The sequence below is a fragment of the Gracilinanus agilis genome, chromosome 3 (assembly GCF_016433145.1).
Source record: "Gracilinanus agilis isolate LMUSP501 chromosome 3, AgileGrace, whole genome shotgun sequence".
NCBI lineage: Eukaryota > Metazoa > Chordata > Mammalia > Didelphimorphia > Didelphidae > Gracilinanus > Gracilinanus agilis.
The window spans coordinates 16,028,809-16,052,908 of record NC_058132.1 but is presented as its reverse complement, the minus strand read 5'-3'; the positions used below and the strand labels follow the sequence as shown (position 1 = coordinate 16,052,908).

The window sequence follows — 24,100 nt, the reverse complement described above, 5'->3', positions numbered from 1 at the left end:
TATTTAATTGCTTCACCACCCAAGAAGCTTGTTTACAGATTAACAAAGAACTTTTCTCCTCCCTGCTTTAGCAATAGGGGAGAAGCAAGTTCATAGCTTCAGTATTAAAATCTAACTTTCAAAGGTTGTCTTGGGGTGCCAAAAAGAGATACAGATTAAGACTAACTTTCCATCATCTTTGAATCCTCTGAAAATGTAGTGAAGGCACATCATCTTTGTTTTTGTCTAAGTCACTGATAAAAATGTAATGGTGGGCTCCACAAGGATGACTCATTCCTCTTTGGAATTTGATGGCAAATGTTGTTCTAAATCACCAATAACAATAGAAATGAAAATCAAAATTGATTTTTTGATCATCATGAGATCTGAGATCTCATGTAATACTCAACAAACTGGCTAATATAGCAAAAAAAAATAGGTAGCGTAAATGTGACTGGATAAGCACCTAATACTGATGTGCATGTGGAGAGATTAAGCTTCATCCAAAGAACCGACAGCTCAGGTTGACTCCATGATGGGACAACAAGCTTTATTATAAGATAAAGCAAGGGTATAAAAAAATAGCTAGTAGGGAGTATAAGGAAGGTAAATAGATAAGAAAGGAGAGGAAGGTAAAGGGTTTTCAGGAATGCTTCTTATTTTGACTAGTTACTAAGGAGGGGATCATTTGGGTGCTTGTTGCCCTGATGTTCCCAAGGAATTGATGTTACTTTACCCATGATTCACTCTGTCCATTTGGGAGAGAAAAGAGTAATATAAATGGGATGCGTTAAATACCCCAAGGCAACTTTTGGTCAAATTTTGCCCTTCTGCACAGGCTCTAAGGAAGGCAATGATTGTAGAAATTGGGCATTGTTTGGATCTAGTCCTTTGTGACTGGGATTCTGAACCCCCTTAACTAAGGACTTAGGTTATGTGACGTGAGTTTTCTCATAATTGTAAATCTAAATAACCCATATGTCTTATCTGAAAGGTGGTCCCATACTAATCAACCAGTTATTGTTTTCATGTTCTTTTCATTGTTTGCAGCTATTTGGCAGGGTTAGGGGGGGCACTTCAGTCCCTATCAGTACCTTGCGGTTGATAAAGATGCAAACTGCTGGAATTATTCTGCAACACAATTCAAAATTATGCTAAAAATTAAACGACTACACCTTTGAGCCAGAGATTCTGTTGTTAGATGAATCCTCCAAGGAGATCATCAATAAAAAGAAAGGTGCCATGCACCCCCCATTATTTATAGTAACATTCTTTATGGTAAGAAAGAATGGAAACAACACAAATACCCACTCACTGGGGGATAGCTAAATAAATTGTGGTGCTTGAATATAATGTACTACATTTTAAGAAAGAATGAATATAAAAAATTCCAAGAAGCATAGGATAATTTATATGAACTGATGCAGAATGAGATAAACAACTAAGAAAGATATACACAGTGACTATTACAAATGGAATGAAGGCTGTACAATTATAATGTTTGAATTTGACCTTAAAGAAGAGATTTTTTAAAATAACCTTTTCCACCAAGGTGGGGAACTATGGCACTTGGGTGTTGTATATGCTGTAGGACATGGTTGATATATTGGTTACATTTGTTGAACTTGTCTTTTTTCTCTTTCCCTTTTAACCTCTATTATCAAGGATGATTCACTATAGAAGACATGAACAAGGGCTGTATTGGGAAATGAAGTTGATGTAAAAAAATACACTACATAAAAATAATTTTAAAGAAACATGGATAAGAAAAGTTGACATTAAAAATTAATCATTAGTCTTTAGGCAAATCCATCTAATTCTAAATCTACCTCATCTTTTATCTTAAAGCCCATAAATCTTATTTCCAGTAATAGATTAGAAATTTTGTCAAATATTTTGCTAAATTCTGGATAAACTATATCAGTCAAGTAACTCTGTCTAAGAAGAAAATTAGGTTAGTCTCTTATGAACTGCTTTTTATAGAGCCATGCTGGTTTTTTCATGATTGCTGTTTCCTTTTCTAGATGCGTATTGAGTGACCCTTTAATAATATAATATGCTCTAAAATCGTATGTAGGATAGAAGTGAAACTCACCAACCTGTTGTCTGCAGAATCCATTCTATTTAGGTGTTTGAAAATATGGACAATATCTGCCCTTCTTAAGTCCTGAGTTCCCTTACTAGTTTTCTATGATCTTTGAAAAATTGCTGATAGAGGCTTGGGAACAATCTCTGCCAATGCTGTCAATATTCTGGGATGTAAGTCATCTGGACCTACTGACTTGAACCCATCAAGGATATGGGGGTAATAATTCTTTATTAGTAATTGTTCTGTTCCACTGGAACCATCATTCTCCTTGGCTGAGAAAAAAGAAAAAAACCGGATTTGAGCATCTTCTGCTTTTTTCTGTTGTCATTATCACTTCCCCATCTACCTAACCCATAATCCTATCCCTTCTTTGATCCTAATGTTGTTCCCCAATGGAGTAAAAAAGAAAAAAAACACTTTTATTTTGATCTATTCCATTTTTCTTTTTAAATCATATTTTATTTTTCAGTCAACAGGCATTTATTTACTCTCCTTCCCATCCCCTCCAATTTAAAAGGGAATAAAACAAAAACCTTCGCAGAACACATACATATATTCCAGCAAATCAAATTTACATTTGTTCCAAGTCCAAAAATATGTGACTCATTCTTGTTTTAAAAGTTTATTTAATTAATTAATTTTGAGTGTTTTTCTATGGTTACATGAATCATGTTCTTTCCCTCCCCTCCTCCCTCCACCCTTCCCGTGGCCAACTAGCAATTCCACTGGGTTTTATGTGTGTCATTGATAAAGACTTATTTCCATATTATTAGTATCTGCAACAGAGTGATCATTTAACGTCAATATCCCTAATCATATCCCCATTGAACCATGTGATCAAGTAAATGTTTTTCTTCTGTGTTTCTGCTCCGGCAGTTCTTTCTTTGGATGTGGATAGTTTCTTTCTCATAAATCCCTTAGGATTGTCCTGGATCATTGCATTACTGCTAGTAGAGAAGTCTATTATATTTGATTGTTCCACAGTGTATCAGTCTCTGTGTACAATGTTCTTCTGGATCTGTTCCTTTCTCTCTGTATCAATTCCTGGAGGTCATTCCAGTTCACATGGAATTCCTCCAATTCTTTATTCCTTTCAGCACAATAATATTTCATCACCAACAGATGCCACAATTTGTTCAGCCATTCCCCCATCAAAGGGCATCCCCTCATTTTCCAATTTTTTGCCACCACGAAGAGTGCAGCAATATTTTTGTATAAGTCTTTTTCCTTATGATCTCTTTGGGGTACAAACCCAGCAGTGGTATGGCTGGATCAAAGAGTATGCAGTCTTTTAACACCTTTTGGGCATAGTTCAAAATTGCCTTCCAGAATGGTTGGATCAATTCACAACTCCACCAGCAATGCATTAATGTCCCGATTTTGCCACATCCCCTCCCACATTTATTACTGTCCTTTGCTGTCATGTTAGCCAATCTGCTAGATGTGAGGTGATACCTCAGAGTTGTTTTGATTTGCCTGTCTCTGGTTATAAGAGATTTAGAACACTTTTTCATGTGCTTATTGACAGTTTTGATTTCTTTATTTGAAATTGAAATGTTCCTAGCCCATTTATCAATTGGAGAATGATATGTCTCATTCTTGAATTTGTCAGTTGTCTTTTAGGTGGTGGGTAGAATTTTTCATTTACTATCATTTGGAATCATGGCTAGTCTTTGTGAAAATCAGAGTTCTTAGTTAAGTCAAACTGCTTCACATTTTGGTCATGCCCAAAATACAGGTTTCTTTTTGAACTCTGAGTCTCTTACCTCTCAGTTAGAAGGTGGATAGCATGTTCCACACTACTTCCTCCCTGAAATCATTGTTGGTCTTTGCATAAATCTTTGTCTTCCTTCCTTCCTTCCTTCCTTCCTTCCTTCCTTCCTTCCTTCCTTCCTTCCTTCCTTCCTTCCTTCCTTCCTTCCTTCCTCTCTCTCTCTCTCTCTCTCTCTCTGTCTCTTTCCTACCTTCAGTCTAAGAATTAATTCTATGTATTGGTTCCAAGGCAGAATGGAAGTTAAATAACTTGCCCAGGATTACACAGCCAGGAAGTGTCTTTCAAAGTTATTTTTCTTTATAATATTATAATTGATGTAGAAATCATTCTCTGGTTCTGATAACTTCATTCTCCATTAGTTTTAAATCCTGCCAAGTTTTTATGAAGCCATTTTTTCTGGCATGAAAATATTCCACTGTATATATATATATATATATATATATGTATATATATATATATATATATATATAATTTGTTCAGTCATTGCCCAATTGATGGGTAGCCCAATACTGTTCAGTTCTTTCTATAATAAAAATGCTGTTATAATTTATTTTGTATACATATGGGCCATTTTCTTTTTTTTAACTTCTTTGGGGGTATAGGCTCAACTGTATACACTAGAACAATGGACATATACAGTTTAGTGACCTTTTCAAGCAGAGATTCAAATTGTTTTCTTGAATGGCTGGATCAATTCATAACTTCACCAACATTACATTTGGGTAATATTTTTTTTCCTTCCCTTTAAACCCTTAACTTCGGTGCATTGGCTCCTAGGTGGAAGAGTGGTAAGGGTGGGCAATGGGGTTCAAGTGACTTGCCCAGGGTCACACAGCTGGGAAGTGTCTGAGGCCAGACTTGAACCTAGGACCTCCCATCTCTAGGCGTGGCTCTCAATCCACTGAGCTACCTAGCTGCCCCCCCCCCCCAGTTTGGATATTTGTCCTTCTACAAATAAGACCACCAGAAAATTTCTGAACAATTGCCCTTTTTTGATCATCTTTGCCAAACTGATGGGTGTAGGTTGAACCCTCAGAATAATTTTAAATGCATTCCTCTAATTAGCAGTGATTTGGAGGCTGTTTAAATATGATTGTAGATAGCTTAGATTTCTCCCCTTAAGAACCACTTATTTATTTCTTCTGATTAACTATCTATTGGAAAATGACTTGTACTGTGTATATTGTTAGCTGAGAAGAAAACCCCAAACAGAAATAATGTAGAAAGATGTCTATTAAGTCATTCAGCAGAGGATGGAGGTGAAAAAGCACTGGCCCATTCATCAGTGCCTATAAGTTCCACATTATATGGGATTCAAACAAAGGAACAAAAAAAACAGCACCCACTTGGCCAGCATGGAGACCATTTCCAGATAAGATGTGTGGGTTGTCTGAGATGTATTTGTAGTTGTTTTTTAGTCATTCAGGCATGTGCAGGAAAGTTCCACATTATTCATGGGGTATCCTAGTCATGCCCAGAATTAACCAGGTGAGAAAGTTTTCCTATTCTAAAAGAAATATCACAATAGGGAAACTGAGTCAAGAGGCTCATATCATCACATAAGCAAGGTCATCCTTCCAAGCTCCACCCTCCCCCAGCACAGACATCCACCTATAACAGATCTTAGACCAGTGATAGAGAACCTTTTAGAGACCAAATGCCTAAACAGCAACCCTCACGCTGATGGGAGCCCCCCATCCCTTACCCCAGACAGGAGAGGCTCTGTGTCTCCCCTTGGGCTGCTCTCCTTGGGCTTCTGGGCAGAGGGGAGGGTGATGGGAAAAATGACCTCAGGCGCACGTGGAGAAGGGGAGGAGAGCATCCCTCAGCGGCACATGTGCCCAAGGTTCGCCAACATGGTTTCAGACCATATTCCCTTTGAGCAGTGGCTGGCCTAGACCTTTCCTTAGACATAAACCTGGTCCTTGGACAGGCACTTTTCCTCTTGACAGTCACATCCCCAGTGGGGGCTTCGGCACTCTGAACAAGAGTCAAAAGGAGAAATCATATCCTGAATATGCTGAAGACTCACAGGTTTGGTAAGGCGAAACCCTCAGAATGTCTCTGAAGTTCTTCCCAACTCTGCCACTTGGGATACCAATCCCTGATACCAGCCATACTCTTGTGTCCATACCAGACCCTCCCTGTTGGGATAGCAGCACCTTGATTGTAAGGACTGGACCATTTTTGCTCCGGACCCACAGAGATCGCCCCAGGGTGCTAAGCCATTGAGGAGAAGGAGGAGAAGTGAAGCTATGGGGGAGATAAAGATGGGTGGGAAGGAAAGCGGATAGAGATGAGGAGAGATGAGGAGATGTGAGGACTTCTCTGCCTGCTCCCCTCCCCACTTGCTGCACATTCCTCTATCCTGGGCCAGGAGGTGGTTACCTCTGCTGGGGGAGTGGCTCACAATTTCCTAATCCTGGTTTGAGGCCAGCATGCCTTCCTCTCAGAGCTGCTCCCAAGGCCTCAAGGGTTGGGATGGGGAGCCCCAATTTGAATGTGGGCCTCCCCCCTCACTTCAAGTCCCCGGCTCTCTCTTTCTATCTCTATTTTCCTAATCTTCATGCTGCTTCCTCTTCTCCCATCTTCTCCTCTCTCGCAGTGTCTGTGTCTTCCAAGAGTTTCTCTGGCCCTAATTGAGTCCGTGTTGCCACCAGACCATCCCACCATCCTCGTGAGGTCACAGGCCATTCACATCACATACAGGCTAAACTTGCTGTACCTGACTCAGCTTGGAGGGAATCACTGCCTGACTTCTTCCTACTCTTCCCCTTCCTTCTCTTTCTCAAGAAGAAGGAAAATGGAGGGGGGGTACAGCTGGGTAGCTCAGTGGATTAAGAGTCAGACCTAGAGATGGGAGGTCTTAGGTTCAAGTCTGACCTCAGACATTTCCCAGCTGTGTGACCCTGGGCAAGTCACTTGACCCCCATTGCCCACCCTTACCACTCTTCCACCTAGGAGCCAATACACAGTATTGATTCTAAGAGGGAAGGTGAGGGTTTAAAAAAAAAAAAAAAAGAAGGAAAATGGAATCTCATCAGTCCCCCTGGGTTGGCGGGGCTTACCCTTAGGGAGCTCTGGGGATTGATCCAGGCTCCCTGGTACTCAACACACCCAGGGCCCACAAGGCAGTGTGCAAATACAACAGCCTTCCAGGAAGCAGCCAGCTAATCCTGAATTTCATAGCTTGCCCTGGTCTGAGGCTGTGGCTAGGAGGCTGCTCCCCTTCAGCCCAGAGGTATGAAAGCGTGTGTCCCCACCTTCCCCTAGGCCCTAGGGCTCCCTCCCCTCCAGACAATTTCCCAACTTGATTAATCATTGAAGGAGGAGGAAGGAGGGAGGGGATGGCCCCCAGCCAGTGCATAAAGCATCCAGGGAGAGGGCAGGACTAAGGGGCCAGGCATCTGGGGCCTCGCAGCTAGGCTCCTTCATTCGTCCCACTTCTACCAGCTTTAGTGGGTTCTCCGCCCTGGAGCCAGACACCATGAACCAGGGCATGTGGGTGTCACTGTTGATGCTCCTTTGGGCAGGTGAGCGTCTTTATGTCTGCCTATCTGCTTGCCTGCTTCTTTGTCTCTTGTTTGTTTGGTTTCTGTGGATATTTGCCTGGCAGTCTTCTGTTTCTCTGCCTTCCTGCCTCTCAGTCTATGTGGCTGCCCATCTGTTGGTTTGTGTGCTTGTCTACCTGCCCCCAAGACCATGGATCCACTTGCCTGTCTCCAAGATCCTAGCTCAACTATCAATTTCCACTGACCCTTGACCTGCCTTCTGTCTCCCTAGGGCAGAGTTGGACAGACACAAGGACCATTGGGGCAGAAGAATGCACTCCACACTCACAGCCCTGGCAAGCTGGCCTCTTTTTCCTCACCCGTCTCTTCTGTGGTGCCACTCTGCTCAATGACCGATGGCTACTCACCGCTGCCCATTGCCGAAAACCGTGAGTGGGAGCTGGAGCCCGTCAGGCAGGGAGGGAGGAAAGCATATTTGGGTAACTGACAAAATGGAGCAGCCTTTAGAAGTTCTACAGGTCTTGGAGGTCTTAAGAGGATGGAAGTCAGAAAATCTGGGATCAGGGAGGCTAAGAGCCTTCCAAAATGACAAGGAAGTTAGAATGGAGACCTTTAACTTGGGGTCCTAGATTTCATGGACAGATTTCAGAGAATCTGTGAACTTGGAAAAGAGAGAAAATTCCATCTTTATTTCAATTGGCTTCCTGTGGAATTCTATGGATTTCATCTTAAGTATTTAAAAATGGTACTCTGAGAAGGGAGTCTGTAGACTTTCCCAGACTTCCTAAAGGGTCCTGGATATCCAAAAAGTCAAGAACCCTGGGGCTATAGAGAATCCATAGAGTCTGAAGAAGTTGGAAAGCTTTGGAGAATTTTGAGGAGTTCCGTAGAGATCAGGGAAGCTGACAGAATAGGGTAATAGAAATTATAGCCACTTACTTTCTCTGTGACCTTGGTCAAGTCATTTAAACTGTGAGGGACTAAGTTTCTTCAACTATCAGATGAGGAAAGCTCTGAGATCCCTTCATTTACTATCCGGAGAGTTCAGGGAGGAAGTGAAAGAGCCTGAAGGAGAAAAGGACAATCAGGAAGCTTGAGGAGGTCAAAGAAGGCTTATAATCTGAAGGAGCATGAAATCAAAGGAGGCCTAACAGGTTCTGTGATAGAAGAAGATTCAAATGCCCAAGAGGTAATAGTGGTTTGATGTGGCTCAAGAGCTCAGAGATAATGAGAGGCCAAGTTATATAGAAAAGGGAGAGGGATGAATCTGTGGAGGCCAAAAATGTTAGGTTAAAATGCGGAGAAGGCCAGAGATTAGGACCAGGGGATTCAAGGAATCTGGAAGGCAATAAAGGACCCCAGAAAGCCAGGAAGCCAAGAGAGTTGGCGAGTTCAGCAAGACTTGGAGGCCAAGGGCTAGGGAAGTTAGGGAGTTCCAGAGGACAAGGAGACTAACTAAGGGTGACGGGAAGGCCTTGGGGTCTGATGAATTTGAGGAAGATGGAAAGTCATGGAAGCTAAACATGTGGGGAGTTTGAAGAGGCCAGGAAGTCCAGAATCTGGAGGAATTAGAGAGACTAATAGAATCTAAAGAAGCTAGAAAAGCCTGGGAGGTGGAGAGACTAAGGAGGCTGGGGAGATAAGGGAGTCTCGAACTCTGAGAACCTGGGACATTTGAGGAGGAAAAGGAACTAGAGAAGCTATAAAGTTTAAGAGCATAGAAAGGGCCCATAGGCTCAAGAAATCAGAGAAACCAGGCAACAAAGACCAGGAATTTTAGGGCCACCAGGAATTCAGGTTAGAGAGAGAGAGGAGCCCGGGAGACTAATGAAACATCAAATGTTTTGAGGCAGCTAAGGAACAGAGGCATTGTTGGTGGAGGTGGTTCATCATTTGGGAAAAGGACTAATGATATTGTGGGGGTGATATCTTGACTCCCACTATTATAATCCACATTGTAGAGAGGGAGAGAAAGCAGAAGAAATGGAAACAGAGTCAGGGAAATGGGGGATATGAGGATATCCATGAACTCAGGAGGAAGAGGAAGCAGGCAAAATCAAGAAAGCTGAAAAAATAAAAAGATCCAGGTCAGACGGTAGGGGGTGATGAGGCTGGGAAGCTTAAAGAAGGAAAAAGGGCAAGGATGGGAGGACCCTCTTATAATGCCCATTGAGGAAGAAGGGTCTGTCGGGAGGGTAGATAATTTTGGGACAAAGGACCCAGAGTCCTTCAGAGTTCGATCTAGAAGGCCATTCCACATGTTCTGAAGGAATCTCATCTTGTACCTCTTCACTAGTGAGAACACCCTCAGCCTTGGTCCCCAGCTGGATGCTTGGGTCCCAAACTCTGCTCCAAAGGGCTAAGCCTCTTCCCTAAGGGAATAGAGAAAACCTGAGAGACCCAGAGATAAGGATAAAATATCAGTGAGAGAGCCAGTAAGTATCTAGTAGGTACCTAATATGTATCGGGCACTCTGCTAAGCACTGGACAACCCAGAAAGATGGATAGGGATGGAGGAGGCTCAGTGGTAGAGGTAAAGAGAAACAGGGATAGATTAAGAGACAGGAAAGAGAGAGAAGGAGAGAGAGAGAGAGAGAGAGAGAGAGAGAGAGACAGACAGACAGACAGACAGACAGACAGACAGAGACAGAGACAGAGACAGAGACAGAGACAGAGACAGAGAAAGAGAAAGAACAGAATGATGTACATAAGGAGACAGAGATAGAGACGAAGATACAGATAAGAGATAGAGATGTGCACAAAGAAACAAAGGCAGACCAGATTTCCAAAGGATAAATGTGGATGTTCTCTTCCTTCATTTCTCAGGTTTGGGCTATTCTTTTGGGGCATTAGCCTTTTAATCAGGTTGTTTTTCTTGAGCTTTATTTATTAGTTGGATGGAACTGGCAGTCCCCAGATGCTGAGGGTAATTGAGGAAGGACAACACATGGACTGGTAGGTTCAATTGAGAATTATCTTGGAGGAAAGAAGCCTGGGACAGGAAGGGCTGGCATAAGGGGACAAGGATTAGTGTGTTTTTACTTGGCCACAGAAAGGAGCACAGTATTGTGGTAGTAGGGAGAGGTAACTGCAGAGGAAGATTTCTTATGGGAGGAGGGAATAATTACCCATCCATTCAGAGTTTCCCAAAAGTGGAATGGATTGCTTCAGGAAGCACTGAGTTCCTTGTTACTGGAAATGTTTATGTGGAGCTTGGATGACCACTTATTGGTCTGTTGTAGATGGGATTTCTGTGCATTAGAGTCTTGAGCTAGATGGTCCTGATGTCCCTTTAGGTTCAGAAATTCTGTTATTGGAGCAAGAGAGCTTGAGGTTGGACTACAGGAAGTTCTGGATGCTGAGGGTTAGCTGTGGGGGTAAGGGCCACTACCATAGCTGGGGACTTTCCACACTCCCCTCCATGGGGCTACTCCCCTTTTAAGTCACCAGACCTGTTGGAGATAGGGTGATTATTTCTGGTGGGTGGGGTCCCCTCCAGCCTACACATTCTCTGGGTCCAGAATGAGGTGGGGAAGGGCCAATTTACAGAGGATAAGAAGTGAAGGGTTGAACAAAAGTCCACAAATTGGTAAGTGGGCTGGAGGATCTGGAAAAAAAAGAGAAAAAGAAAGAAGAAAGAGATGGGGTCAGATCTAAGTAAGGGAGGTAGAGAGACAGAGTTAACTAGAGACATAGACAAGGGGACAGTTACAAGGAGAAAAAAAATTGAATAAAAAGGGCATAACCAGAGAAATAAGATTGAGATAAGGGCAGAAATAGAATGATAGAGACGGAAGAGAGGACAGAAACCCAGAGACAGGGACAGAAGAGAAAGAAAAAAGGGATATAAACCAGATATAGAGGCAGAGGAGATCAGAAAGGGAGGGGAATGGAAAGACACACAGAAACAAAACTGGAGATAGTCAGTTTAGAGAACAGATGAGTGAGGGGAGACAATTGAAGACTTGTTTTGGGAAGAATGATTGAATTTTTTTCTGCTTGTTTCCAGAGACCCAGAGATGTATATCTCCCCATCCCTGATTTTTTTTCTTCCCTGCTTGGTCCCAGAGGCCCTCCCTTTGCTTCTATATCTTTTGAAGGGGAGAGATAGACATTTCCTGTTCTACCTTCTCCCAGAGAAGAAAACTAGGAACACCAGGAGAGAAATTGCCAAAAGGGAGACCTATAAAAGAAGATTCTCCCTTTAGAGATTCCATGTCAGGAAGAGCAGACCAGGGATTCTGAGAGCCAGAGAATCAGAGAATGTCAGAGTGAGAAGGGAACCTTTGAGGCCATTTTCTCCAAACTTTTCATTTTATAAAGGAGGAAACCATGATCCATAGTGAAAATGTGACTTGCTAAGGTCACACAGGCAGTAAGGAATGGGCTCCAATCCTCTTTATTCAAGGGGTTCAACAGTGGCTACATCAGTAGCTGTCAAAGAGGTTGGACATAATGTCTTGTAAGGTTGTGGTGCAGGAAAAGAATATTGGATTTGGGTCAGAGGACCCAAATTCAAATCGTACCTTCATGATTTTCCAATTATATAATTTCATGTTAGTCATTTCCTAACTCAGGGCCTTGTCTTCTTGGTCTATAACCCAAGAAGAGGGATATTCTGTCAGGTCCCTTCTGTTTCTAAATAAAATCCTGAGATTCTATGATAGCCTTGCTTAAGAGGCAGTATGGGCCTGAGAGAGTCCTGGGTTCAAATCCTGCCTTGAGTACTTGTTAGCTTAATGACTCTGGGCAAGTCACTTAAGTTCTCAAAGCCTCAATTTTCCCATTCATAAAATAGGAAGAAATATCTGAAATCTATTTTGCAGGATTATTATATAAAGTGAGATAATGAATTTAAACGGTGAAGTGCCATATAATGAACAACTAATATGATTATTGGCAGCTAGATGGTACCATAATGCACAGAGTGCTGGGTGTGCTGTCAGGAGGACTCATCTTCATGAGTTCAAATCTGGTCTCAGATGCTTCCTAATTGTGTGACCTTGGGCAAGTCACTTAACTGGGTAGCCTTAGTTTCCTCTTCTATAAAATGAGCCAGAGAAAAAAAATGGCAAACCACTCTAGTATCTTTGCCAAGAGAACCCCAAATGGACTCATAAGGAGTCAGACATGACTGAAAAGTGACCAAATAACAGCATTATGATGATTAAACTCATGACTGCATTTTCTGTTATTATTGTTATTTTTTTTGACGCTCCAGCTCACAGAAACTCGAGGTTGTAAAGGTTCTCAGAGGCATCTAGCCTGACCCACCCCTGGATAAGAAGTCCTTCTACAAAAGTGCTCAGAAGTAATTGTCCAGCCAACATTTGAGGACCTCAAGGGAAGGAGCACTGACTCCTACAGGAGTCCTTCTATCTTTGATAGAACCCAAATCAGCAGGAGACATTTGCTTTTATCAAAGCTAAATCTGCATTCAGATCCCCACTTCCTTTTTAGTTTATGCATCCTGCTCCAAGTTGTTTCCATGGTTGCTAATCAGCAGAAGGCTCGTTTCCTATCTGTTGTTGCTTAGTCACATGCAGCTCTTTGTGACCCCATGAGCCAGAGCTGTCCATAGGGTTTTCTAGGCAAGGATATTGGAGTGGTTTGCCATTTCCTTCTCTAATGGATCCATTGGAAGCTTTTTGTCAGGAAGAGGCTATGTGACTTGCCTGGGACCATACAGCTAGGAAGTAGCTAGGGATGGATTTGAACACAAGTCTTCCTGACTCTGGGACCAGTGCTCTAATCATGGAGCCACCTAGCTGCCTCCTTTCTATTTTCTTTCGTGCCTCTTGATTACTTGCAGAAAACTCTCCAACCTGCCACAAGCCTTCTCTTCTCCAGAGAAAGAACTCCCAGTTCCTTCAACCTGTCTTCATGTGCCAAAGACTTAAAACCCTTCACATACCTGGTTGGCCCCTTCTAGCCCAATGATATCTTCCTAAAATGTGGTTCCCAGATTTAAACAAAATTCTCTGGAGAAACCACCAGAGAGAAGCCAAATGGGTTGGAAAGAGCCTTAGTTTTGGAAGTAAACCTAGGTTTCTGGTCCTCGTACTGCCACTTAATGACTCACTGACCTTAGCAGACCTTGGGAGAGGTTTTTCTCTCCTCTGGACCTCAGTTTGTTCCTCTATGGAATGAGCATGATCTCTAAGGTCCTTTCCGGCGGTGCTATTTCATAAGTCAGTGATTCTATGAGTTCTGGCCTTTTACTCCCTCTACTATTCCCTTCTGAACTGGAAGGCTTATGGTTAGAGTTGGAGGCTCAGAGAATTTGGGTGATTTGTCAACTCTCATACAGGCACCCAAGACTCACCCTCCTTGTACAGAAGGGGAAACAAAAAATCCCTAGTATTAAGTGGTATTAAGTGCAGCTCATGCTATTATTCCAGGGGATTGAATGGAGGCTCAGAGAATCATGTGACTAAGGTGAGGGAGCACCTAGGTTTTTCTTGGTGATATTTAGAGAGAAAACAGAGGCTCATGTAACCTGCCCAAGGAATTTTTCTTATGGAGGCAAAGGCCAATCCCCTACGAACCTAAAATGGTCAGACTGGAGGATTCTAGAATCCAGCTACAGTGGGTGGAGAGAGAAGAAGGAGATAAAAGGAGGACATCAGATATTTGGAAATGAGGGGCATTAGAGAAAATTACAGAGCAGGAACTGACTGAAAGTAAGAGGAGTGATCAGGAGCCCAGAATGGACAGCAGCCCAGAGGGACCATGAGTTGAGAGGACAAGGTAGTTGAGACAACCAAGGAGCTGAGGTCCAGTGGGTAAGATTCTTCAGGATACCTTCTTTTTACCAGGGCAAATCCTTCTACCTGTACAAATGATCCCATTCCATCTAAATTTTTCCAATAGATTGTCCCCTCCATTATCACTTTGTCATTGTTCAGTCATGTCATGGCCACATGGACCAACCATAGCAATTGGTGAGGTTTTCCTGGTAAGGACATTGGAGTGATCTGCCATTTCCTCCTCCAAGATCATTTTGTTAGGTAATTAGAGGTTAAATGACTTGCCCAGGTTCAGAATTGTCTGAGAATGGATTTGAACTTAGGTCTTCTTAACACCAGTACTCGAACCACTGAGCCACAGCTGCCATTATCTCTGTCTTTCATTTATCTTCAATCTTTCCATATCTCCTGGCTGTTTCCCTACTACCCACAAACATGTCCAAGCCACTCCTCACCCCAACCCCTTATCATCAAATTCTTGTTTGATCTACCCATATCCATCATCATCCCATGAATCTTGTCCCTTTTATCGATGACGTCCTTGAGAAGGCTGTCTATTTAGTGCCTCTACTCCTTTTCTCTTTCTCTTTTTAATTCTCTACAGCCAGGCTCTTGCCCTTGTCGTTTAACTAAAACTTTTCAAAGTTGCCAATGTTCTCTTAACTGTCAAATATAAAGACTTTCTTAGGCCAGATTGAATTCTGGTCTTCCTGACTTCAGATCACCTCTCTGAACTCATCTTTCTTCCCCTTTCTGCAGCCTTGACACTATTGATTTACCCTTTTCTCCTTGATAATCATTTTCTCTCTCAATTTCTATGCCACTACGCTATCCCAATTCTCCTCCTACCTCTCCAATCACTTTAACTCCTCTGCAGAATCTTTGTCCAGGTTACACCCAACAAAAGAGGATGTCCCCTATGACTCTTTCCTTGGCCCTCTTCTCCTCTCCTGCCATATTGTTTCATCTCATCAGCTTGGATTATTTCAATTATTATCTCTATTCTGATGATTCCTAGATCTAGTCATTCAGCCCTGATCTCTATCCCAACTCCATGCTCCCATTTCCAACTACCTATTGGATATTTCAAATTAGATGTCCCTGAGATATCTTAAACTCAACATGTTCTGAACTTGGTATCTTCCCCCCCCCCCAAACTCTCCCTTTTCCTGTTTTCCCTATTACCCATCATTCCTAGGGCCATCTCTATCTCTGTCTTGTATTTTTATAATTACCCCGCTCTCCATCCCCATTCTCATCCTGACCCTTCCCTCTGACACCATTCCCATTTCCCATCTCCATCCTCCTTTCCATCTTGATGTTGCTACTTCAGACCAGGGTCCACTGTCATGATGGGAGATGGTCCCCTTGACTATCTAACCTTAGAGTTGAGGGCAGAATTATCCTCCCAGTCACCCAGGCTTGAGACCTAGGCTTCATCTCAACTCTGTTCTCTCACCTCCTCCCATATAGAATCTCTTAACAAATGCTGTTGATTTTATCTTTATAACATCTCTAATATGCCTCCTCTCCTCTGACACTGCCACCACCCTGCTCTGGACTCTAATCACTTCCTGACTGGACTATTGCAACAACCTCCTTGTTGGTCTCTCTGTCTCAAATCTCTCCTCATTACAGTCCATCTTCCATTCAGCTGTCAAATTCATCTTCCCAAGTTGCAGATCTGACCACCTCCACCTCTATCCCCCATTTAATAAAGCCCAATGGCTTCCTATGACCTCCAGGATCAAATGTAAAAAATCCAACACATACAAAGTCCTGCCTCCCTCTTACTCTTCAATGAGTCTTATGCCTTATTTTCTTCCATTTCTCCATGATAGAGCACGGGTTCTGGAGTCCCATTATTAAAACAGGGAGCAATATCTGTAGTCCACTTTGCAGGATTGTTGTGAATATCAAATGGAATAATGTATGTAAATGGCGAGGTGCCATAATAATTAACAACTACTATGGTTATTGGCAGCTAGATGGTACCATCATGCACAGAGTGCTGGGTCTGGAGTCAGGAAGACTCATCTTCCTGAGTTAAAATCTAGCCTCTGATACTTACTAGTTGTGTGACTCTGGGCAGGTCACTTAATCCTTTTGGTCTCAGTTTCATCATTTGTCAAATGAGTTGGAGAAGGAAATGACAAACTGCCCTACTATCTTTGCCAAGAAAAATCTCAAATGGGGTCAGGAAGAGTCAGATCCGACTGTAAAGACTAAACAGTACCAATAGCAATGCAATCCAGTGACCCTGTTCTCCTCCTTACTATTCCTCCCATAAGACACACCATTTCCTGCTTCCATGGAATTTTTACTAGCTCTCCACCATGCCTGGAATTCTCTCCTTCTAAATCTCCACCTCCTGGCTTCCTCCAGCTCCTAGCTAAAAATCCCATCTTCTGTGAGAAGCTTTTTCAAATCCCCTCTAATGTCAATACCTTCTTTCTGCTGATGATCTCCAGTTTAGTTTGGATATATCTTGCTTGGACATAATTATATTCTTGTTTCCCTTGGTAGACTGTGAGTTTCTTGAGTGTAGGGAATAGGTTTTACTCTTTTTTAAAATTCCCACTGCTTAACACAGTGCCTGGCTATGATAGTAGCTGAGTAGTAAATTCTTATTGATTAACTGACTCATCTAAGGTTCAGAAACTAAAAGATGGCTACAAATTGAGGGCCAGGGTACATGAATCCAGAGAGTCAGGGAGTTGAGGTCAGTGAACTAAGAGATTAGCTATCTGGCGTCTGAAAGGCCAGAGAATTAGGAACCAGTGGATCTGAGAGTTAAAGGGTCAGGGTCCAGAGAACCAAGGAAATGAGACATCCATCTTAGATCAAAGAGGGTCATGGAATCCAAGTCATCAGGGAACCAAGAAGCTCTGGAAACTGAGGGATTGGGGATATGGGACCTGGGGGCTCGGAGGATCAGGAGCTAGGAGTTTTCAGGGATTTAAAGGGTGATGGAGCTGAAATTGCTCAGGTCTAAAGGTTCCTGTTGTTGGAGCCTAGTGGGTCCCCAAATTAGGGAGTGGAGAAAAAAGAGCACCAGAGTCTTGGGATGTGTGTGTGTGTGTGTGTGTGTGTGTGTGTGTGTGTGTGTGTGTGTGTGTGTGTNAGAGAGAGAGAGAGAGAGAGAGAGAGAGAGAGAGAGAGAGAGAGAGACACTTGATTTTTCCACAAAGTTAGATTATTGGTCTCTGATATCCCAGGTTTCACCATGCCCTGGATTCTCCCATCCCCTTCATCCCCCTCTCCACCATGGTAAAAACGAACAAATAAAAAACCATGAAAATTGTCCAGAGCACAGGGGGATAGGACTGATCTAAAACCACAAGTCTCATGCTTTGTTTCCAGGGGGAAAACAGAAGCCCAGAGGGAGTGAATGACATCCACTGTTACATGGTATCCAGAAGACTCCTTGTGGTACCAAATAACATAGTGGATGCCCAAAGAAGGGCAGTGATGTAATTCAACTCATTGTACAAATGGGGGAAGGAAGCTTGAGGAGGCTGCTTTTCTTAGTTTCACATGGAGATATGATGGATACTGTGGAAAATTTCAGAACTTAGAGTCAGGGGCTTCTGCTCTGCTGGCATTTATCTTCTAACCAGCTCAATGAAGATACCTCTTGGGGGGGCAGCTAGGTGGTTCAGTGGATTGATAGCCTGGTTTAGAGATGGGAGGTCCTGGGTTCAAATCAGGCTTCAGACACTTCCTAACCATATGGTTAGGACAGACAAGTCACTTAACCCTATTGACCTCAGTTTCCTCATCTGTCAAATGAGCTGGAGAAGGAAATGGCAAACCACCCCAAGTTTGCCTTACCTCTTTATCTTTACCTCTCTTCTGCCTCAAAACCAATACATAGTACTTATTCTAAGACAGAATATAAGGATTTTTTAAAATGGAGACTACCCAGAAAAAAAAAACAAACAAACAGAAAAAAACCCCACAGAGGTCAGCTTGTTTTTCTAGCCCCTAGCCTCTGGCTCCCACCCCAAAGGAGGACTCAGGCAAATCATAGTCTCTCTCAGTTCCCTCATCTATCAAATGATGGGAATGGACCAAATGATTTCTGAGAATCCTTTCAGCTTTGACATGATGAATCTCTGATTCATCTAAGCTTATGAGTGGAAGCCCAGGGAAGGTGTGCATTCCTAATCACACAACCATGGTGATTCACTCCATGGTATGAGAGAAAGAAGAGGAACCCACAAAAGGCATGTGACTGGTTCAGGATCACACACAGCGCTTTGGAAAGACTGGAGTCTATGAGAGGGTGTGGCTTGTCACTGGTGATGGACAGAAGTAGAACACCGAGGCCCTGAGAGGACTAGATGTTTATCCAGGTTCTTTCAGTGGCCCCCTCCCACCACACTCCCTTCTCCCCACAGGTACCTCTGGGTGCGGCTTGGGGAACATCACTTGTGGCAATGGGAAGGTCCAGAGCAGCTGTTCCGTGTCACTGATTTCTTCCCCCACCCAGACTTCAACAGTGACCTCAGTGCCCGTGATCATAACCATGACATTATGCTGATCCGCCTAAAGCGTCCAGCCATGTTGGGTCCAGCTGTGCAGCCCCTCAACATCAGCAAGAATTGTGTCCGACCTGGCACCACTTGTCTGATCTCTGGCTGGGGAGCCATCTCCAGTCCTGATGGTGGGCCCTGCGATGGGGAGGAGGAGGGAGATGGAGATGGAAAGATAGAGGATGAAGACCGAGGGCCTGGATGAGGGTGGATGGGAAGCATCTGGATCAGGATGAGAATAGAGACAGAGAGGGAAATGTTTGGAAAGGTAGAAAAGAGAGCTAAGGATGGAGATGAGAGTGGGCAATGAAGATGGAAATGAGACTGAAGGTAAATCAGTGGGAGGGATGACTATAAAAGATTATGCCCGGGTTGGCAAAGAGGGAGGGAAGAGGGGTAGGCATGAGCACAGGGATGGATCTGGGGCACACAGATGGAAGAAGAAGGGGATGGGGATGGGATTGGAAATGGAGTTGGGATTAAAGATAAAGGACAGAGGTTAGGATGGGAATGAGGTCGGGAATGGGCGGATATGGGAGATAGAATGGCGATGGAGATGGGGATAGAGTTAGAGATGGCAATTTGCTTGAGGTTGAGGACAGGAATGGCTAAAGGTTTGGGAGCAGGGCTGACGATGAGGCTGACGATGAGGGAAGACACTGGGAATGTCTGAGAGCTGATGAAGCCTACATTGTGGCAAAGAGAGTGGTGGTGCCCTCTTGTGTCCTGTTTTCCCTATTGTTGAGCGCTGCTTCCCTGTCTCCCCACAGTGGAGTACCCGCTCACGCTTCAGTGCGCCAACATCAGCGTTCTGGAGCCCCGGCTGTGCCACAGAGCCTACCCTGGTCGAATAACTTCCAATATGGTCTGTGCTGGTCTTTGGGAGGGAGGCCGAGGCTCCTGCCAGGTGAGAAGGGGAAGTCTTAGTCTTTAAGGGATCTGAAGGAGGGAGTGGGGCGGGCTATGGATCAAGTCTCTGGGTACCCTGGGGGGATAGGGAAAGACGAAAGCGGGACTTAAGCCTCTAAAGGAGGTAGGGGATGGGGGATGCTCGGGCCCCAGAGGGGCAGGAACTGGGGAATTAGGACCCTTGAATTTCTGTGAGCTGAGAGCTGGGGAGGAGCGCGCATCCTTGAGAGGAGGCAGAGCACCCGCTTCCCAGTGCCGACCGAGGGATGGGGCTGTGGAAATAGGAAATTGTGGGATCCTGGGCAGGTGGGTGGCGGACTCTGCCAGGCACATTAACCTCATACTTTGTATTTGTCTGCTCTTCTCATCTTACATGGCCGTCTCCCTTCTCCTCTCTTCTCCGTCTCTTTCGTGCCCTCACCCCCGGGATACAGGGAGACTCCGGGGGCCCTCTGGTCTGTAACGGTGCCTTAGCCGGCATAGTGTCGGGGGGAGCCGAGCCCTGCTCTAAACCCAAGAGACCATCAGTCTACACTGCCGTCTGCTCCTACAGAGAATGGATCCACAAAACCATGCAAGAGAACTCAACGTGATTGGATTCTTCTGGGCCCCTCCCATTCTGCCCTACTCCCCCAGGCCGGACTTCACCCTGGTACTGCCCAATGAGGGATTTCCCTTGTGTAGCCCGCAACCGTGACCACGCCTTCAGTCTTTGACCCCGCCCACTCGAGTCTCAGTGCTCCGACCCTCCCCGTAGCTCCTTCCCTTTGAGGGCCTTACCTGTTGGCTAATAGACTCCAAGAAGCAACTTGGAGACTCCATGGTATGAGCGGGGAAGAACTCTCCTCTCTTATCCTACCCACATTTGAGAACACTGGCCCTGTCACCCATTAATTATACACGAGCCCAACCATCCACGTTCTGATGTAGATTTTTTTTGGGGGGGAGAGGGGAAGAGGAAAGGACTCAGAATCTCAGAGTTACAAAGACTCTAAGTGGCTCCATCATCCACCTCAAACCTGAAGAGGAATCCACGGATCAAAGGGGCATCCCGCCTCTGATGAGGACCTCCAAGAAGAGGGAACTCGAGAACCTTTGAGATGCATGTCCATTCCACTTTGGGGCAGCTCTCATGTCCTGTGCACTGCTCCTGGACCTCAACTGTGAGGTCAAGAGAAAACGTACAATCTTCTAACATATGTCAGTCCCTCCAAATGTCAAAGATAGCTTTCATCTCCCTTGCATCTCCTGGAGTCTCCTCTTCTCCAAACTGAACATTCCAAAATTTTCCCATCAGTCTGGCTGTGGCATGAACTCAAGGCTCTCTTCCATCTTGGCCACCCTCTTCTGGATGCCCTCCAGCTCATCAAATATGGGCCCCCCCAATGCTCCTATTACTCCTTGGACTCCTGGACACTACGTCTCTCAATGTACGGTGGAGAGATACTTCATATCTCCACCCAGGGCCTGGCATAGTGGGTGCCTGGCACCTAGAAGGCATTTAAATAAATATTTGTAGAGTTGAATGGAATTGAACATAGCCTAAGATTGCATTAGCTGTTTTTGGCTGCCTCATCACCCTGTTGCCTCATGATGAGCTTGTGGTTCACAAAACTTGCAGGTCTTTCGAAAACTTTTGATTACCTGGGCACACCTAACCCTGTCTCACACTTGTGAAGTTGATTTCTTGAACTGGAAGTGTCAGATTTGGTGCTGGTGTAAATGTATTCCTCACAGGAAACATTTTGTTTGGGCTCTACTCCCCATGGACTTCCCCCCCCCCCACTCCCCACCCCTTTCCTCAGGCAAATTCCCAAAAGATGCTGCTCCTTTGTGGACTTCTACTCCTTGCTCCCCACCCCCAAATTCTAGCTTTTTCTACTTCATTTCACACTCAAACTATCTGACCCTAGATAGTCTGTTACTAGCTGTGTAACCTGGAGGAATCGCTTATTTGCCTCAGTTTCCTTATCTATAAAATAAGCTGGAGAAAGAAATGGCAAACCATTCTAGTATCTTTGCCCAAAAAAGGGGAGTAGTCATAGAGAGTTGGACATGATTAAAAAATGACTAAACAACAAACACAAGACAATCTGTAACTGGGGCCCCACCCTTCCTCGACCCACTCAAGTTTACTCTATCCTATTTAGTGTCTTATTGAGAAAAGGATGTGAAGGAAGGAGGAAGCAGGATACTTCTTGTCTGGCAAGTGTTATAGCAACCAACCTATCAAAAAGCTATAGTCTAGGCACTGGAACTACAAGTACACAAAAATGAAACAATCCCTTCTGGTAATGAGCATCTAGTCAGTGCCTCTACTGAGTCCCTTCTTAGAGGAGATCAGAGGGGAACAAGGGAAGAAAAAAGAGGTATCAAGCAGAGAAGCCCACTTCTTTTCTTCTTCCTTTGAAGTAGTCTGGTCTAGTAGGAATAGCAGTATCAAGAAGAGACAAGAGACATTGGCTCTACCACTTGTGGGCGTTTGGATAAATCATTAAACCTCTTTGGAACTCAGTTTCCCCCTCTGTAAAAGAAGAGAGGGTTGACTAAATCAGGAATTATTCTTCACCTTGTGTATGTGTATGTGTAAGTGTGGGTATTATGGGCCCCTTTGGGAATCTGGTGAAGCCTATGGGTCCTTTTTCAGAATTATTTTTTTCAATAATTGAAAGAAATGTTATATTTTATTTAAAAATTTTAGTTTTTCCAGTTACATGTAAAAATAGTTTTTAATGTTAGAGGGTTTTTTTTCTCCCTATTTTGAGTTCCAAATTCTCTTTTACCTTCCCTTTTCTCCCCCTTTATTGAGAAGGCAAGCGATTTGATAAAGGTTATACATATGAAGTCATGTAAAACATTTTTCCATATTAGGTGTGTTGTAAAAGAAAACAGACTAAAAAAAAAAAGTGTGTGTGTGTGTTTAAGAAACCAGTATGCTATGTTCTGCATCCAGACTCCACCAGTCCTTTCTCTGAATGTAGATAGCATTTTTCACCATGCTAGGTTCTTCAGAATTGTCTTGGATCCTTGTATTGCTGAGAATAGCTAAGGCAATCAAAATTGATTATTGGACAATATCACTGTTACTGTGCACAATGTTCTCCTGGTTCTACTCACTTCACTTTGCATTAGTTCATGTAAGTCTTGCCAGGTTTTTCTGAAAGTGTTCCCAGTATTTCTTATAGCACAACAGTATTTGATCACAATCATATATCACAACTTGTTTAGTCATGACCTAACTGATGGGCATTCTTTCACATTCCAATTCTTTGCCACTACAAAAAGAGTTGCTATAAATATTTTGTACAGATAGGTCCCCCCCCCTTTTTAAAATAACCCTTACCTTTTGTCTTAGAATCAATATTGTGTATTAGTTCTAAGGCAGAAGAGTGGTAAGGACTAGGCAATGGTGGTTAAGTGACTTGTCCAGGGTCACACAGCTAGGAAGTGTCTGAGGTCAAATTTGAACCCAGGATTTCTGGGCCTGGTTCTCCATCCAAAGAGCCACCCAGATGACACTCCCCCTCCTTTAAAATATATTTTTTTGGATACAGATCTAGTAGTGATATTTCTAGGTCAAAGAGGATGCCCAGTTCAATAGCCCTTTGGGAATAGTTCCAAATTACTTACCAGAATGATTTGAGCAACTGTGCTTCACCAACAGCAAATTAGCATCCCAGGAAATGTAGTGGATAGAACATCATCATCAGGCTTGGAGTCAGGAAGACCTGAGATCAAATCCAGCCTCAGAGCTCACTCTCTGATCTAGTTGGGTAACGCTTTGCCTCAGTTTCCTCATTTGTAAAATGAGCTGGAGAAGGAACTCCAGTATCTTTGCCGAGAAAATCCAGATGGGGTCACAAAGAGTCAAACACTACTGTACAAAATTTCCCACATCCCCTCCGACATTGTCATGTTCCTTTTCTGTTGGATTAGTCATAGGAAAGAGCTGCTATCTCAGAGTAGCTTTAGTTCGCATTGCTCTCCTAGCTAGGGACTGCAAGCATTTTTTCTTATGCCTCGCTGGCTCTGGCAATGCTCCGCTTTCAGCAGAGGTTAGTGAAAATAGAGGCATCTCCCCAACCGCAATCTCTCCACTTACCGCTGAGCTCCAGGCTCAGGTCTGAATTCAGGACGGGATGCTCGGTGAGCCTACCTAGTGTAGACCCGACATGACAGCGTGACTGTAGATTTCCCTCCCTCTCTCTGCAGATGACTGTATTTAGCTTAGAGGCAGCGGGTGTGGTGGGGGAAAACCCCTGAGCTGGGGGTGGGGGGGGGGGCCTGGCTTTGTCCCAAACAGATCGTGGGACCCGGGGAGTCACTTTACCCAGCTGAACCTCGGTGGCCTTCTCTGTTGAACACAAAAACGTGGTGATGGGGGTGAAGAGACTCTATGGCAACGGGGTGGATCTCTAAGCGCCGAGTCCGACCTGACATTCTCTAGTTCTGCGATGCCTCCAAACTCTTCTCTTAGGCCCGTCGCGAGATGGTCAGAACTTACCCCGCCCAGTCGCTGCATCGGCAGGAGGGGAAGGGGAAACCGGGTC

At 44.0% G+C, this 24,100-nt stretch overlaps 1 protein-coding gene across 1 annotated transcript; it reads left to right on the top strand.

Annotated features, from left to right (window-relative positions):
- The first annotated feature begins 7,329 nt into the window (after positions 1-7,329).
- On the top strand, positions 7,330-20,143 carry KLK9 (kallikrein related peptidase 9). Its single transcript, XM_044671027.1, has 5 exons — positions 7,330-7,375; positions 7,626-7,782; positions 18,507-18,772; positions 19,412-19,548; positions 19,985-20,143. The coding sequence occupies exons 1-5, from the start codon at positions 7,330-7,332 to the stop codon at positions 20,141-20,143; spliced, it is 765 nt and encodes a 254-aa protein (XP_044526962.1).
- The last annotated feature ends 3,957 nt before the right edge of the window (positions 20,144-24,100 follow it).

What these genes read in the sequence shown, in the direction of transcription:
- KLK9 (XM_044671027.1), top strand. Translation starts at nt 7,330, where the DNA reads ATGAACCAGGGCATGTGGGTGTCACTGTTGATGCTCCTTTGGGCAG. An exon ending in GCTGCCCATTGCCGAAAACC is followed by an intron (nt 7,783 to 18,506) that starts GTGAGTGGGAGC and finishes TTCTCCCCACAG; the next exon opens with GTACCTCTGGGTGCGGCTTG. An exon ending in AGCCATCTCCAGTCCTGATG is followed by an intron (nt 18,773 to 19,411) that starts GTGGGCCCTGCG and finishes GTCTCCCCACAG; the next exon opens with TGGAGTACCCGCTCACGCTT.